Consider the following 17,618-nt stretch of genomic DNA (forward strand, 5'->3'; position numbering starts at 1 on the left):
TCATAATCTCTATCCATTTTCCTAACCAAAAAGTTAGGGAAAAAAAGTATCTGTATCTCTAGTGGAAGTCTTCTGTTCTGTAGGTCATTTGTTTATAAAATACATGTAAAAATGTCTCAGATTACTCATGGACTTAAAAGTTTGTTGCAAGTAAAAATTGCATGCTTTGCTACCAGACAACTTTAATAAAATAAAAACCTTTTTTTTTTTTAAAGATAAGGCGGCCTCTAAAAATATAAGCCCCCCTCAAAAAAATGTCTTTGTAGTTACCTGTGTGCAAATCTCAAACTCATGAAGGTTTGTTTTACCTGCTGCTTCACCAGGTTTTGATGAATTAACCTGCCACTGTGGTGCATCAGTGATCTACCCTCCAGTTCCCTGTGGCACCAGGCCCCCTGAGTGTACCCAGACCTGTGCCAGAGTCCATGAATGTGACCATCCAGGTGGGTCCCATCTGCTTGCCTCCACACCTCACAGCCTGCTCACACTGTTTCATTTAGGATGTTGCATTATGGTCTTCAGGGCTTCCCTGTGGCTCAGCAGTAAAGAATCTATCTGCAATGCAGGAGCCATGGATTCAATCCCTGGGTTGGGAAGATCCCCTGGAGGAGGGCATGGCAACCCACTCCAGTATTCTTGCTTGGAGAATCCCATGGTCAGAAGAGCCTGATGGGCTATAGTCCATGGGGTCACAAAGAGTCAGACACGACTGAGCAACTTAGCACAGCACATGATAGTTTTCACTGCTTTCAGGTTACACTGTCGTGGTTGCTCCTTGTTCCCTGTGCTCAGGGCTGCTTCTATGAAGATGGGTCTGTGATCTGGGCCACAGCTGAGAATCAGTGCTTTTCATTGCTTTACCCTGTGGATGTCAAACACACCCAGAATGTCGGGAGAAACCCCAGCTGATCTTGTCTTCCTTTTTATGGCCTCCACTTTTGGTGCATATTTCAAAGTTAACCATCTTTTTATAAAAGTAACTTCAGTTTTGTTGTAGATGCAACATATATAAAAAGAAAGAAAGAAAAATAAAATCAAAAGATTGAAATTAAATCTTATGTAACTTTTTAGGAATTATGCCTTACTGTGTATTTTTCGGACTTCCCTGGTGGCTCAGACAGTAAAGAATCTGCCTGCAATGTGGGAGACCTGGGTTCAGTCTCTGGGTTGGGAAGATCCCCTGAAGAAAGGTCATGGCAACCCACTCTAGTATTCTTGCCTGGTGATTTTTCAGGGCCTTTTTCCATGGGTAAAAATATATATTTGCATTTTTTTCCCCTAAAATAAAAGTGGGATTTTATTGAACTTATTTTAAGTAATAGATTTTTTTCTCTCCTATTACTGTAATTTTAATCTCCTTATCAATGAATATTTTTCTAGATTCTAGTGGGGTGTCCTGTTACATGGATAGGCCATAACTGATTCTGTTAGTCTCATTTGGACATTTGTTTCCAGTTTTCCTGTGATAGACTGCTGTAGACACCAGACCAGTAGCTACTTGACATCACCCACTTACCGTCCAGTCTAGTCACTGGCTTTCCCCTCAGACTGTATCTGGCCTATCATTTCCCTTTTGTCATGTCCCAGAGGCAAACCTGACATAACTTAAGTCATCAGATTTGATCCTTACACTAAGTTTGGCCATATGATTGAGACTGACGAAACAACCAGTTCTTAATTTTTTTACGAGTGAAGAAGAATTAAGTAAATTCCTTATGAAGTGAGAAGTCCCTCCTTCCCTGGAGACCTTAAGATGACCCTCCCAGCTTAGTTTGCAAGTGGTGTCCATGCCGCTGTGAAGTTGATATTCAAGCAGACACTCAGCACACTCACTCACACTCACTTCTTTATAGTCACTTGCAGACGTTACGATGAAGTCCAGATCCTGCTGATGAATGTCCATAGTGAGAACTTAGCCATTTGTGACTTGTTTTGTTTTAGCCTGCTTTCATTCAGCATTCACTTTTCTTGAGCATTTGTTGTATATCCAGCATGGTATCAGACATAGAGGGAGGTTCAGAGGAAGGAAACAGTAGCCCAGGACCTGGAGGGGGCTCTGTTGTTTCTGGGAGGAAGAAGATGGTAGTTGAGTACATTTGCCACAGCCAGCTGTTGCATGAAGATGGGGCAGATAGCATGGCAGCAAGCCATCTGCCTCAGAACCAAGAGGTCAGGGAGAGCAAGAGAGCTCAGGGCAGGGAGGAGTCAGCCAAGGAAGGCTTCATTGTAAGGGATGAGTTTTAATGAACTGCCTCTTCCAGGCAGTAAAGAAATTGTAAGGAGTCAGAGGAAGCATGTTAGATGAGGTAAGTAACAAAGATGTCTGAAAAGAGAGGAGCTGTGTAAGGTAGGACCACAAGCATGACTGAGTAATGTGCACAGACCATGTGGTCATGCTGCAGGAGACGGGGTGGACCAGCTGCCCCCTTCTCTGCTTCTGTGTCTTGCCTTCTTCAGCTGGGTTTCTTTTTCTCATGCTCATTTTTCAGCACTTTAATATAAAGCCAACTACTTCTACTTTTCAGTGACCACTTTAAAAAGTACTTCCAGCTCCCAAATTTAAAAGTTCCATGTCAAATGCTGTTATAGTACATATAATAGTTGGTGTGGCGTTATTTGAACATAATTCTGATCTTACCTTTCTCCTTCTCCAGTGTATCATTCTTGTCATAGTGAGGACAAGTGCCCTCCTTGTACTTTCCTCACTCAGAAGTGGTGCATGGGCAAACATGAGGTAAGCTTTTTCTCAAGTTGTTCATTGTTCCAACCAGAGATTTATGATTGGATTTCGTTAAGAGGATTAGCCTCATTGTTTCTCAAAGTAAATATGCTCCAAAGAAGCAGAGATTTGTTATTGCCACTTTTTTTCTTTTTTTATCATTAAGGTATAGTTTGCATAAAATAAAATTTACCCTTTTTAGCATGCAAGTCTATGAGTTTAGACAAAAGCAGTCATATAGTCATGTCACCACCACCACAGTCAAGATCTGAAACAGGTCATTCACCCCCAAACATTCCTTCGTGTCCCTTCAGAATTACTCTCCACTTTCCTCCAGCCCCGGTAACCAGTTATCTGTTGTCTGCCCTAACAAAGTCTGTTGCCTTTTCAGGAGGTCACATAAATGGAACCATGCAGTCAGTAGCATTCTTAGACTATTCTGCTCTCGTTTTTAATCTGGTTACAATGAAATGAGACTCAGCCAGTAGGCCCTGAGAACATGAGCTGTGTTCAGAGATAGCATCCAGGTTAGCTAGCATGGGGAGGGGTTGCCAGTCTGGGGAAAAGTGTTATAGTGAGGACATCCCAAGGGTGCAGGTGGGCTCCCTGCCAGTTACCACCGATCCTTCTCTCTACTCCCTTCACAGATTTCCATCCTGCTGATGGCCCAAACACCTTCCTCCCCACTAACCTGCCCCTCCCCACTGCCACTACCATGAAGGATTTTCATCCTGATTCTTAGCATCTAAGCTGTATTTGGCACTTCTGACTATAGACCCTTTGAAACAATTTTTAAATTTCTTTAATTTTTAAAAAGCATATTCATTGTAGACTGTTAATACAGTTTTGCTACCCAGAAAGAAATACTCTTAAACATTCTGGTGTATAGACTTCAGGCATGTGTATTACATAGTCTCCTCTACTCTATGAAGATTATACTGTTTTGTAACCTGCTTTTTTTACTTCATAACATGTTGGCCAACATTTCTTGAAACTCTTGATGACTATGACAACATGCTTTCAGTATTCTTATCTTGATGGATGTATTTTTCTCCACTTATTTCCTGTCAGAGGTTCTCAAGTCATAATCCTTAGTATTTATTCTTCCTCTGAAAAATCTTACTTCTTCTCAGAGTAACCATTCTAAGAGATCCATGTGTTATCTTTGTGTTGTTGGACTTCAGTCAGCAAATATTTACTGCATGCCTGCTCTGTACTAGGTAACAGGCTGGGTTCAAGTGATTGAGAAATGAACCACAGGGGCTGGCCCTGCCCTGGTGGAGCCTTCACTGTGGGACGGAAAGCAGACAAATGAGCTGTCAATTATAGGTACAGTCGTGTGGGAAGTACAGAGTACTGAAGGGACCCCTACCCAGGGAAGGTGTTCCTGGAGGAAGTAACATAAATAACCTCCTGAAGGAAGATGAGAAGATAGGCAGGTAATGTGGGTGGAAGCAGCACAGGGCACAGCGTGTACGGGAATTATCCCAGTGGTGAAGTAAGGGAGTGTTTAGTGACTGGGAATACCTTCCACCAAAATACCGAATCCAAAGCCCTCTTCAAGAGTACAGGTTATGCGTCATCCGAGTCGAGTATACTCCTCTCTTTGAGGGTTCTTAAAAGACTTTGAGCTGATACATGAGAGTAATCTTTGGTCCCACAGGAGTAAAATCCCAGCATCTTTTTCCTCGAGTGAAGAATCCTGGGTGAAGACAATTTCTTAAGAAAAAATGACTTGGCGGTTCCATGGCCTGTTGCCTCTTAATTTTTTTAATGACAGAGCTGTCTAAAACTAGGGAGACCAGGGGTTGGGAGATGTGAGGAGAGCTGAGTATTTAATTACATAAAACTGCCCTGCCAGCAGTCCGGAAACCATGAGCCAAGGGTGCCCCCACCCCCAAGGTTTCTGTCAACTCAGTGCCCTAGCTGTTTGCAGAGGTAGAAGGTCCCCTGACCCTCCCAGTTAGTCATAGCATTTTCAGATACTCCCTAGTTATCTGGTTTCACATGCCTGTTACTCACCTTGGGAAGTTTTATGTTGCAGGTCACACTCGGCTGCTAAAACAAATCCTTTCAAACCATAATAAGCATTATTAAGTAAAGTTCAGGTTTGTTTTCTTTTCAAACTAACCGTTTAGACTTTGAAAATCAGCCTGATTTAAAAAAAAAAATTTTTTTTTTTAAATATACTGATTTTGAAAGTTCAGAAATGTTTAAGTAGGAGGTTAAAACCCACCCCAGATCCTGAATGGAGATGAGAACCCGGCTACTTCTGTCTCTCCTAGTTACGAAGCAACATTCCCTGTCACCTGGTTGATATCTCTTGTGGATTACCCTGCGGTGCCACACTACCGTGTGGGATGCACAAGTGTCAGAGGCTCTGTCACAAAGGAGAATGTCTGGGGGATGAGGTTTGCAAGCAGCCCTGCACCACCTCCAGAGCCGACTGTGGCCACCCGTGTATGGCACCCTGCCACCTCAGCTTGCCCTGCCCAGTGACCGCCTGCAAGGCCAAGGTGCGTAGTCCTGGCTCCAGGTGGGGTGTTGGCTGTGGTCCCAGTGCTGCTAATGAATCTAGAACTGCCTGCAGTGGCACCTGGGCACACATCTTAATCGGGGGTCGTTGGTTACAAGAAACTGCAAGTTAACAAAGAGAAAGGTGGACTTCCGTCTGCCAAGCTTGAGATAGCCTTTTAGTCCAGAAAGTACCCACTGCCACCTGACCAGTCTCTGTCTCCCTTTGATCGAATTCTCAAGAGAGACTGATTGCCCACTCCATTCATTCACCAAGTATGTAAGTGTCTGTTTTGTATAAGATGTTATGCTATATAGATGCCGGAGCTCTACCAGTGAACAGGAGACACGTGGTTCCATTAATCAGATGGACAGATACTAACTAGTTACTCAGGTAATTACCTGTGATTCTGATAAGGGTTGTGAAGTAGTTACACCCTTGCAGGGGTTCCACAGGAACATGTGAATGGGGCACTTAACTGTTCTGAAGGATGAAGCAAGTTCTCCCCTGAGGAGGTGAAAGCGGAGGGATGAAGTGGAGTTGATTAGACTTCGGCTGGTCCTGGGTCAAGTGTCTGCCTCTGGTTTGGTGGTAGAAACTTCATTCTAGGCCTGCCCCTTCAGGCAGGATTAAGGACAGGAATAATTCCCAGTAAGGGGCACTGTAAACCTGGCACTTCCCTCCTAGCATGTCAGCCACCACGTTGTCAGTTTGCATGTGTGGTTAGCTCCTCCATCGTGGAGAGTAGCCTTTCCCTGTCTCTCTGTTCTCTGCCAAGGTTTTATTCAAGAGAGGCTTTAAAAATGAAACCTGCCCATTGACATGTTTTCCGTGGGCTGAAAGCTGCCCCATGTTCATCTTATTTCAGATAGAGCTGCAGTGTGAATGTGGACGAAGAAAAGAAATCATGGTTTGCTCGGAAGCATCCAGTACTTATCAGAGGTTAGTGCTACTTAAATGTTAACAAGTGGTAGGTCTAGGTAAAGGGTATACAAGAATTTATTACAGGATCTTTGCAACTTTTAAGGAAAGTTTTTTAAATAAATTTCAAGTCTAGCTTTTCAGGTTCAAAGAAAAAGTATTGCTTTATGTACCTTATTACCTTCCCTAACCTTAATTTGTAAACCATTTTATTTCTCCTCCTCCTTCCTTCTCTCTACCTCTGGTCTTATTTCACCATGAGATCAGAAGGGAAGATGTCCTGAGGTTGCATGAATTGCTTTCATGTCCCACCATTTGTGGTAGCACAGCCAGGCCTTGTGCTCCTACTGGAGTCTGGGGGTTTCTGGCTGTTCTGTGGGTTGTCTTTGCAGCCTCCTGAAATCCTGGGACCTGTGTGGTCACATGGGGATCTGAGTACAGGGGTGGAGTTGTTAGGATGGATGGACAAATAGATGCAGAGATAACATCTTGGAGATGCAGAGATGCATAGATGTGTCATAGAGGTGGGACTTCAGGAGTATGCAACGTCAGATTGACTGTGAATACCCACTGAGTGCCGGGCATTGGCCCAGATGTTCAAGGGGGGTACTAAGGAATTGATTACCTCATTTCCTGTGGATCTGTTTAGAGTAATTGAGATACCACATAAATGTGTGGATAGTTACAATAAATGGGCTTCCAAGGCTACACAGATTGTCAAGAGGTAGATTTTCTTGAAAGACTATTTTGTATGCCTGGTGTGAGGAGATTCTTGTGAAAATCCAGTGCCTTTCTTCCCTTTCTTTCTTTTTTGTACTTCAGAATAGCTGCTATTTCCATGGCCTCCAAAATAACAGACATGCAGCTTGGAGATTCAGTGGAGATCAGCAAGTTGATTACTAAGAAGGAAATTCACCAAGCCAGGTAATTTAAAAAATGTATAGCTGTGCTTTCTTTCTCCCATTAGACTTAATTTCCAGAGGGCAGGAACCATTCACTTGTGTCAGTCCCCAACAGTAAAGCCTTGCACACACAGTATTCAACAGACCTCTGACATTAAGAGGCCACACCCACTTCAGTGCAGTGAATCCTACTCAGGGCACAGCTAAGACCAGAGGAAGCTTTTCTGGGCCTCATCCAGATAGTAGCCAGAGAAAGCAGAGACCTGGGCATGTACGTTTTAACCTGCAAGAGAACAGAGAGGTGGCTGTGTCAAGAGGGGCAGATGGGGCTGTCAAAGGGCTGCTGGGAGAATTTGGGGGGCTTAGCAGCCTGGGGACACTCTGAAGTCCTTCAAAGGCCTGCCCACCTGTTCTTGAGAGGGACCTCATCTAGCCATTGTTTAGCCAGAGTTGGCTCGGTCTCTAGGGTGACCATCCAAGAACTTATTACTGAGTGGTGATGGTGGTTTAGTCACTAAGTCATGTCCGACTCTTGTGACCCCATGGACTATAGCCTGCCAGGCTCCTCTGTCCTTGGGATTTACCAGGCAAGAATACTAGGGTGGGTTGCCATTTCCTCCTCCAGGGGATCTTCCTGACCCAGGAATCAAACCCCAGTCTGCTGCATTTCAGGCAGATTCTTTACCAACTGAGCTACTCAGAGTAGGAGTTGTGAAACCTGTATTCTCACTTAATTTTTTCTTTGTTTCTCAAGGCTGGAGTGTGATGAGGAATGTTCAGCCTTGGAAAGGAAAAAGTAAGTAGTTTGAACTACGATTTATCTAATTGTCTTTGAGCTCTGTGAAGTTAGTGGGAGGGAGCAACCCTTCAAGCATTCATTCAGCACCTGCTCTGAGTCTTTTGCTGCTATTGGAGAGCAGGAGAAATTTAGTCATCAAGAATTGAAGTGCCTAAAGATAAAACAGTTAGGTGATTTCAGCATGTTTCTGAAATATGAGCTTAAGTGGTTTCGGGCAAGTATAAACATTACATGTCCCACAGCATACTAATTCAGGGACTGGCAGACTTCCTGATTCCAATGGAGATAAGAGGCTTAAAATTCTTTTAATGAACTTTTATGTTGAAGTATAACATACATATAGATCAGAACTATACATATCAGTGAGTCATCACAAAGTGAATACATTGGTGTAATCAGCAATGAGGTCAAGATATAGAAAGTTTCCACTCCACTGAGATATAACCTGTATCCTGACTTCTGACAGTTTAAATTATTTTTGTTTGTTGTTGGACTTTAAATAATGAAATCATGTGGGTAGTGTTTTTTGTCTGTTTTCTTTCATTATATTTGTGATACTCCTTTTGTTGCATGTAGCAGTATTTTGTTTGTTTTCATTCCTGAACAATATTTATTTTATTTTAGTAATGTGTCATCACTTATCTATTCTATAGTTAATAGATTACATGTATTGTTATTGGTGTTGGGCTATTACAAACAATGCTCTGTAAAGAACATCCTTGTACTTGCTTTGCTGTATATATGTACTCACTCCTGTTGGATAATAAACTCATCAGGAGTAGAATTGCTGATTAATAAGGTATGCATATTTTCAGCTTCTGTTGATTCTGCCAGTGTTCAAAATGGTTGTACCATGTTACACTCCCGTGAACAGGGTCATATTTCCCACTGCGCTCTGTTTGTGCCAGCACTTGGAATTGTCAGTCTTTTAAACTTTAATCCATTTTTGTAGATGTATAACTGAATATCACTGAGCTTTTAATTTATGTTTCTCTGATGACTGGTGAGGTTGAACACCTTTTCATATGTTTATTGGCCATTTGGATATCCTCTTTTGTGAAGTACCAGTTCAAGTCTTTGCTTATTTTTTAATTGTACCATCTGTCTTTTTCATATTGATTACTAGGAATTCTTTATATATTTTGGATATGAGTCCTTTGTTTTATTTGAGAAGGAAATGGCAACCCTCTCCAGTATTCTTGCTTGGGAAATCCTGTGGACAGAGGAGCCTGGTAGGCTACAGTCCGTGGGGTTATAAGAGTCGATCATGATTTGGCAACTAAACCACCACCTTTTTATATATATATATATTTTTCTTTTTTAATAAATTTATTCTCCTTTAAAAAAATTTATTTATTCTTGGTTGTGCTGGGTCTTCATTCTTGCTTGTGAGCTTTGAGCTGTGGCTAGCGGGGGCTACTCTTCATTGAGTAAGAATAAGTTTGTTGCAGTGCATGTATTTCTCATTGCAGTAGCTTCTCTTGTTACAAAACACAGGCTCTAGGCACATGGTTTCAGTAGTTGCAGCTCACAGGCTCTAGAGCACAGGTTTGGTAATTGTGGCTCAAGGACTTAGTTGCTCTGAGGCATGTGGAATCTTCCCAGACCAAGGATTGAACCCATGTCCCCTGCATTGGCAGGCAAATTCCTATCTACTGTACCAACAGGGAAGTCCTGTTTTATATATTGTTGTTTCTCACACTCTGTGCGTTCACTTTTCACTCTCCAAATGGTGTCTTAATAAGTAGAACTTTCTAATTTTAATGTAGTTCAGTTTGTCAATCTTTTCCTTAGTTAATAATACATTTTATAGCTTGTTTAAGAAGTATTTTTCTATCCTGAGGTCATAATAGTATTCTGTGTTATTGTCTAGGAGCCTTATTTTACCTTTCACATTTAGAACTATAGTTAACTTGGACCGATTTTTTTTTTTTAATCATGGTTTAAGGAGGGTTCATGATTCCATTTTTTTTTTCAAACAAATGTTCATTTGACCAGTATCATTTATCAAGAAATTCTTTTCTCAGTTAGCTGCAGTGCCACCTTTGTCTTAAAGCAAGTAGTCATGTTGCATATGGGTTATTTCTGAGTTCATTCTGTTCCATTGTGTTAGTACCACTTTATCTGAATTACTGTACCTTTATAACAAGTCTTAAAAAGTGGTAGCATATCTCTTCAAACATGGTCCTTCTTCAAGATTGTCTTGGCTATTCTTGGCTGTTTGCAGTTCCATTTAAATTTTAGAAATAGGTTATCAATATCTGCAAGAAAAAACTGGGATTTTGATTGAGCTGGTATTTATAGATCAGTTTGGGGATATTTGATACTTTGTAATATTGAGGCCTCTAGTCCATGAGCAAAATATATCCTTATATTTAGTCATGTTTCCTTTCAATGATATTTTTATAGTTTTCTGTATATAGATTTTGTACATCTTTAAGTAGATTTGTTTCTTGCCGTTTGATATTTTTTGATGCTATTATAAATGGTATTTTTTTTTCTTGTTATCACTTTTAAATTTTAATTCTCTCATTGCTTATTGCTGGCATGTAGGAATACAATTGATATTTGTTGACCAGTATTCACAACCTTGCTAAATTACTTACTTCTAATAGTCTATCTGTAGCTTCTTTTGGATTTTGCATGTACACAATCATGTCCTCTTCTAATTTCTTTCTAATTCTTAACTTTTTTCTTTTTCTTGCCATATCACACTGGCTAGGCCTCCAGTACAGTATTGAATAGAAGATAGTGATAATAGATATTTCACCACTATCTGTGATGTTTGTTGTAAGTTATTTGAGTATATTCGTTATCAGATTAAGGGGCATTTATTCAATGCCTGACAAACTTCCTAGTTCCAACAAAGATTAAAGGTATAGTTCTGTGAAAATGTTTATATTTGGAGAATTTAGGTGAAGAGTATGTAGGAGTTTATTGTAATTTTTTTTTTTTAGCTGCACTGGGTCTTCATTACTGTCTGTGGGCTTTCTCTAGTTGTGGCAAGCAGTGGCCTCTGTTGTTGCAGAGCATGGACTCTAGAGTGTGCAGGCTTCAGGCTTCAGTAGTTGTGATCCACAAGCTTAGTTGCCCCTCATATGGTATCTTCCCAGACCAGATTCGAAGCTGCTCTGGACCACTAAGGAAGTTCCATTGTAATATTCTTGTAACTTACTATTCTTTGAAATTTTTTCAGGACAGAGTTAAGCAGAAACAGATAAAGGCAGACAAGTGCAGTCTTGTTTTACCTAAAAGTGCAACTTTGAACAATTGTTAATAATACCTTTTTAGGTGACTAAATGTGTAGACAGTAATATGATTAATAGCACTGCCCAAATTTCCCTTGGTTTGACCCTTATGGTAACTTTGTAATAATTGCTTTTCAAAACTCCTGTCCTTTAAGAACTGTCACATTATTCTCTGCTGCAGTCCAGAGATTTCAGAAATGCTGTAGTGAATGCATAGAAGGCCTCCAAAACACAGAAATGCACCTTTGTGTAGTTGAAACAGTATTGCACAGCAGTTAGAGCCAACCATAGCTCTAGAGTTAGATTGCCCAGAATTGAATCTTAGCTTCACTCACATAGCTGTGTGACCTTGGACAAAACACATTATCTCTCTAAGCTTTAATTTTCCCAAGCATCTGTGAACAGTGAGTGACAATAATAGTATCTACCTCCCTGAGTTGTTACGAGAATTAATACATTAAAACTAATGATGATATATGTAAAACTCTTGGCACAAGCCTAACACATAGTAGATGCTCAGTAAATGAAAGTTATTGATTAGAACTAGCTATTTCTGAAAGCCTTTTGAATTTTCTCCTCAATCTTCGAACAATGACATAATGACCTGCACTATATAAGGATTCTTTCTTACTCACAGACCTAAAAAAAAAAAAAGACATGTGAATTTGAAAAGGAAAAGGAAAATACCATCTAAAGTTGCAAATACATGCTCCATTGCAGAAATGGAAAACTGGCAGACCAAATTCATCCCACAGCTATGTTTTATTGGTGTGTACATTTGAATTAGTGGCCAACTAATCAAAACATCAAAAGATCTCCCCCACTAGGAGTTCTCTTGAAAATATGAAAACTAAACCACTGGTAAAAAATTAGAAAACCTAACAACAATAAACCAAATTCTTATGGGCATTAAGCTTGTAAGAGATCCCTGTCTCCTTGTAAAAGAAAAGTGTATAAATGCTAAACTGAATTTTAACGATCTTTAAAAAAGGGGGGGGGGCACATAACCAGATGTTGGTGAGATGCCATGAGACTCATACAACTGCCAGTCAAAGCACAAATAGCATTGTGGAACCCTTAGACCATGATGATCTGGGTCTCATGTCCATACTATTTAATGTAGTTATGCCACACCTGGAAACATTTTCCAGAGAAATAATCTTAAAAGGTTTTTGCTCAGAGTTACTGTGTTACTTATAATATTGAAAAACTGGGGGACTGTTACTGGAACCTAAATGGGGAATGCTTATGTAAATTGTGGGACATATAAAATTAGAAGATTATGCAGCTATTAATATAGGGAGTGTGAAAATCAAACAGTAATATGAGAAATGCTAAAAAAAGATTCAAAGTTTCATGTACTACTTAAAATTATAGAGGAAAAGTCTGAAAGGAAACGCATTAAAATTAATGCAGCACTTATGTTGTTAAATCTATCTTACTTATTTTGTTCTGTGAAGACAATTCAATATCTTGTCCCAAGTTGTTCTTATTCTCCTGAATAATCAGGTTTACTGAAATGAGATGATTAATGTATAAAAAATGTAGAACCTGGTGGGCACTCTATTACTATGTGATAATTTTTCTCTCCTTCCTTTCCTTTCATTTACATACTTCACTCTCTTTCAGGAGGTTAGCAGAGGCATTTCATATCAGTGATGATTCTGATCCTTTCAACGTACGTTCTTCAGGGTCAAAATTCAGTGACAGTTTGAAAGAAGATGCTAGGTATGTGACTTGATACCTACTTTCTTAGGTGTGGCTTACCAGATGTTTGCTCTTTTAAGATATGTAGTCCTCTGTGGTTGAGCCAGTTTATATATTTATATATCTATTATAAGAAATTATATGGTATTTAATAAGTCATTCTCTTGGTTTCTAAAAACTGTCCCATTGAAGAGTTGAAGTTGGAAAGTGTGTGTGTGTTTGGCCCCTGTGATAGGAGCTGGGGCCCTCCAAGGGTTAGACTAGCTTGCAGTGAAGGGTCTCTGGCCACATTCCACCTCTGCCCATCCAGGTCTCTGTCACATGGGTGGTCCTCACTTGGGTGGTAACAGTCTTATTTTCCTCTTGTCTCCTGGCCCTCTGATGACTGTTTCTCTTTCTGTCTTCTCTCTTCTCATAATTGTTTTCTTATTACTTTCTCTTCCTTTGTTCCATCACATTCAGCCTTCTGTTATCTGACAGTTCCTGCCTGGCCTCTGCAGTTTTCCTGCCCACATTGTCCATTGTCTGCACTGTATATGCAGAGGGTGGATGGAAGGGATTCTCAAAAGAGCAGAAACAAATGAAATTAACTGTGGCTATTTCTCATTTCAGGAAGGACTTAAAGTTTGTCAGTGACATTGAGAAGGAAATGGAAGCCCTCGTGGAGGCCGTGAATAAGGTTGAAATCAAAATATCCAACTCTACATGTCTCTAAGGCCAACTTGATTTAAAAAAAAAAAAAATCAAGTCCCAGAAACACTGTCCGTGTAAAGTAGTTGTAGGAAAAAGTCACAGCTGCCTTGAGGATCCTTACCTTTCTCCAAAGCCCAGCCATTAAAACATTCATGGAAGCTCTAGCCTGGTTCAGGAAAGATATCTGCAATAATATTAAATGTAAATACACATCCTAGCCCTGTGCCTAAGAATGAGAGGAGACACTCTGGATGAAGGGGATTCAGTAGGGATACTGAGGAAAACATGCTAGCTCCTCAGATCTCTGATGAGCTTCCCTGGTGGCTCAGTGGTAAAGAACCCACCTGCCAGTGAAGGAGATGCAGGTTCTCCCTGGGTTAGGCAGATCCCCTGGAGGAGGAAATGGCAACCCACTCCAGTATTCTTGCCTGGGAAATCCTATGGACTGAGGAGCCTGGCGGGCTACAGTCCATGGGGTTGCAAAAGAGTCAGACATGACTGAGTGACTGAGTACGCACACACAGAGATCTCTGAAGGACTGTTGTATGATTGGACTCACTGGTTCTTACTACCCCAAAGGCAGGAAAGAATATGTTGGGCTAAGATATAAAGTTGAATGAGTAGAGTTGAACAGTAATGGTATCAGTTCCTTCAAGAGAGGGAAGCCTGTCCTGGAGGCAGCCGAAGATGTTGAGGAGGTAGCTTTAAGCGAAAAAGCCTCTCATGTAGTCAGTAGCAGCCAGCCCTGCAGCAACTCCCTCTTCATTCAGAGGGCATGTGAGTGAGGGAGAGATGGCTCCTTTGGCGCCACATCTGATGAAAATAGGTTTCCTTCCCGCCGTCTACTCACCCTCTGCCCTGCCTCCCTTCTGTTCCCACTTCCCAGCAGGATACTAGCACAAAGGAGAAAATGGAGTCATTGTTCCCCTCCTAATTAGGAAACCCGACCAGATGTAATTCGCTGCTAGCATGTCTCTGTAAACTCACAATTTTTAGTGTGGAGTGTACAAGTGAGATTTTCTTGTTTTGTAACTCTTCAGTTTATTTAGTCGTTTCTTGGGAACATCACTCACTCCCCAGTTAGAGGCCCCGCGGGAGCAACCATTGCACTGTCCATGTCAGGCTCGGTTCACTTGCCCGCTGTCCCCCTGGGCCCGGCCAGCTGCTGCCACGTGGCTCACAGAGGAGGTGCAGGAAGTACATCCCCTGCCCCCCACCCCCACCCCGCCGCCTTGCCCAGCAGGCAGTGAATTGCTGTGCGCCCTGGGCCTCCCAAACTCAGTCACCTCTTTGTTGACCCAGGCTGTTCCAGGACAGCAGGAAGGACCTCTGTAGGCATAGCCTGTTTTCAAAATGATGTTTACCAGTCAGTATTCTTTTCCCTCCATACAGGGGAAAAATAGTAAGAAGAGCCACTGCTTCCCTCCCATGAACAGAGACCACCGCCGGATCATCCATGACCTGGCCCAGGTGTATGGCTTGGAGAGCGTGAGCTATGACAGTGAGCCGAAGCGCAACGTCGTGGTCACTGCGGTCAGGTGGGTGGATCTCACCGTCACAGGGGGTGTGCTCGGTGGGGCGCACTGGACCTGAGAAGCTGGGCTGGGTATGGGCGAGTGCAGGAGGCCTGCGCTAGTCATTGGTGCCTCCTTGGGCCTGGCCTTGGGCTGTTGTTTTCTTTGCTTCCTTCTTTGGAAGACTAGGTGACAAGTCTGCCTCTGGGCCAGCTATTCTGACTGATCTAAGGCTCTGAACCAGAGAGTAAAGCCCATGCCTCAGACCTCAGAGCAGACATACCTAAAGCATATTTCACATCAGATCCATCCCTCGTTCCCTTGTGTCCTCCTGGCATCGTGGAAACAGAAAGAGTGCTGGCCTGGGACTCGGGGCATCCTCTGTGAAGAGTGTTTACCATTAGAGGAGACCAAAGCAGGAGTTTGGGCCAGGAGGGGACTGCAGGACCTAGGATCACTGTCCAAATCTGGGGGAGTTGGAAGAACCTCCCAACAAAGAAGACTCAAGTGAGATGAGAGGAAGCAGGTAGTGGGCCCAGCAGAGGTAGATGAAAGGGATGAAGGTTAATCAAAGGTGACAGGTCATATCAGAGAGTGCCCTGCAGCATCACGTTAAGAGTCATGGACTGGATTTCCAGCTGTCTGCCTAGCTCCACAAACAGTTCTCACTTTTCAATACTTTGTGTTCTGACTTTTCACAGAGGGAAGTCCATTTGTCCTCCTACCACACTGACAGGTGTACTCGAAAAGGAGAATCAGTCACGGCCTCCGCCACCGATTGCTCATCACAGACAGACAGACAAGTAAGGATTCTTGAGCTGCTTCCCAAAGGGCCCTGTCTGTTCAGAGATGCCAGCAAGGCATGAACTGCCCTGGGCTGCACTAGTTACTGGCGCCTCCTTGGGCCTGGCCTTGGGGTGTCGCATTCAGATATATGATGTTTGGCTGGGATGCCGGACACATTTGTTCATGCCAGAGGGGTCCCAGGTTTGCTGTTTGTAATGCCTACTTGCCTTCCAGGGAGCAAAGTCACTGGCCATAATTTCCATGGTATAGATGGTGACACTGGGAAATGGATTCAGTCTGCCCCACCAGGTGATGTGGGAACATCACACAGTTCACAACAGTTACTCTGGAGATAGAAGTGGGATTCTAGCGGGGCGTTGGCAGTGAAGGGGGAAACTTGCGTGTTTTGCTCTGCTTACATATGGTTTGAATCATTTTTCCGTATGCTCGTGATTAAAGAGAGAAGAAACCCACATGAGCAAGCAGCAGGTCTGGCAGGTGTTTTCTCAGCCAGGAGCACAGAGGGATCATCATCCTGCCTTCCCTGCCTCTCCCTTCCCAGGAGGGGACCAGCTGCCCTACAGGACAAGGCCACCTAGCTGGAAGCTGTTGGGAACCCAGTGGGGTCTCTCCTCCTGCTCTGGCCTTCCACACAGAAGCACTTCAGAGCCTCCTCCACCTCTGGGAGGGTGGGTAGGGAAGTATACAAGGTCACCAGGAGGGTCCTAGCCATCTCTGTTCCCTTGGAACTGGACGGGACAGCTCAGTGTTGCCCACTGGGCTCAGAGTCAGCCAGGAGCTCCTAGGGCCAAGTAGCTCTCAGGACCAGCCCCACTCGCGCCCTGGGGAACAGGCAGCCAGGCCTCCCATCGGCACAGGCAGCATTTCCTCCTGTTAACTGCATAGCTGGGACCCTTACCACCTGGGAGATGTGAAGTCACTGACCTGTTGATGACATGCTATCTTTTTTATTTTTTCTTTACTTGCTATATTTTTTATAAGACTTTATTATGGAAAAATTTTAGAATAGAAAGAATAGTGTTAATATATTAATATAAACTCCTATGTGCCCTTCACCAAATTCCAACAGTTACTTGCTCATGTGGACCGCACTGTCTTAGCAGAGTCTTATACGTGACCCTTCACTTTCTAAAACCTGCCTGAATCAGTTTCCCCCAAGCAAGAAAAGATTGCTCATTCTGTGTTTGCTTTTCAGGAATCCTGGGAGCAGCAATTTACAGAAGATAGCGAAGGAGCCAGTAATTGACTACTTTGATGTCCAGGACTGAGGAGATCATGACACACTTAGGAAAAAAAAATGATTGGGTGTGATGGAGATTTTTTCCCCGCAGATAAATCATACTTGTTCCCGACTGCCTGGTAGACTCACAGCTCACCTACTGTCTTGACCTTGATACATACAAACCATGATTGTGTCAGAAATCCCCTTGTCCTCTCTGCCGTGTGTAAAGTGTGTCACTGTGTCTCACTATGGCCAGATCTCTGACTGGATGATCACTAGTGATTCAGTTGAATTTGCACAGGCTCCTCACACCATCACCATGATTGCTCTGAGGGTTGGGGGAACATCGGACTTGATTTTAGTCAAACCGGAATTTTAGCCTGAAAATGTCACTTAGTCATGGTCTCAGACGTCTGTCCAATTACCCATCCTCCTCCTGATGATGCCTTGCATTCTTAACCCAAAGTAATCACTATCTTCGGAAAGATACAGGCTAACTTCTCAGTCCAAAATCCCAAACGACGGCTTGGTACATCACGTCTGAAGTCAGGCATGTGGTTAAACCCAGCTG

The 17,618-nt window shown here is 42.7% G+C and overlaps 1 protein-coding gene across 5 annotated transcripts in view; it reads left to right on the plus strand.

Annotated features, from left to right (window-relative positions):
- NFX1 (nuclear transcription factor, X-box binding 1) overlaps positions 1-17,247 on the plus strand; it is a 65,862-nt gene extending 48,615 nt beyond the window's left edge. For all 5 annotated transcript variants that reach the window (XM_081518724.1, XM_081518735.1, XM_081518744.1 and 2 more), the window contains 11 exons: positions 324-443; positions 2,655-2,734; positions 5,005-5,235; positions 6,103-6,176; positions 6,978-7,079; positions 7,812-7,853; positions 12,734-12,832; positions 13,424-13,490; positions 14,897-15,042; positions 15,720-15,821; positions 17,021-17,247. In XM_081518724.1, coding sequence (XP_081374850.1) covers positions 324-443; positions 2,655-2,734; positions 5,005-5,235; positions 6,103-6,176; positions 6,978-7,079; positions 7,812-7,853; positions 12,734-12,832; positions 13,424-13,490; positions 14,897-15,042; positions 15,720-15,821; positions 17,021-17,093 — 1,136 coding nt within the window. In that variant the 3' untranslated portion in view covers positions 17,094-17,247. The remainder of the gene's footprint in view (positions 1-323; positions 444-2,654; positions 2,735-5,004; positions 5,236-6,102; positions 6,177-6,977; positions 7,080-7,811; positions 7,854-12,733; positions 12,833-13,423; positions 13,491-14,896; positions 15,043-15,719; positions 15,822-17,020) is intronic.
- The last annotated feature ends 371 nt before the right edge of the window (positions 17,248-17,618 follow it).

The sequence above is a fragment of the Giraffa tippelskirchi genome, chromosome 1, assembly GCF_054371585.1.
Source record: "Giraffa tippelskirchi isolate mGirTip1 chromosome 1, T2T-mGirTip1v1.2.pri, whole genome shotgun sequence".
Classification (NCBI taxonomy): Eukaryota; Metazoa; Chordata; class Mammalia; order Artiodactyla; family Giraffidae; genus Giraffa; species Giraffa tippelskirchi.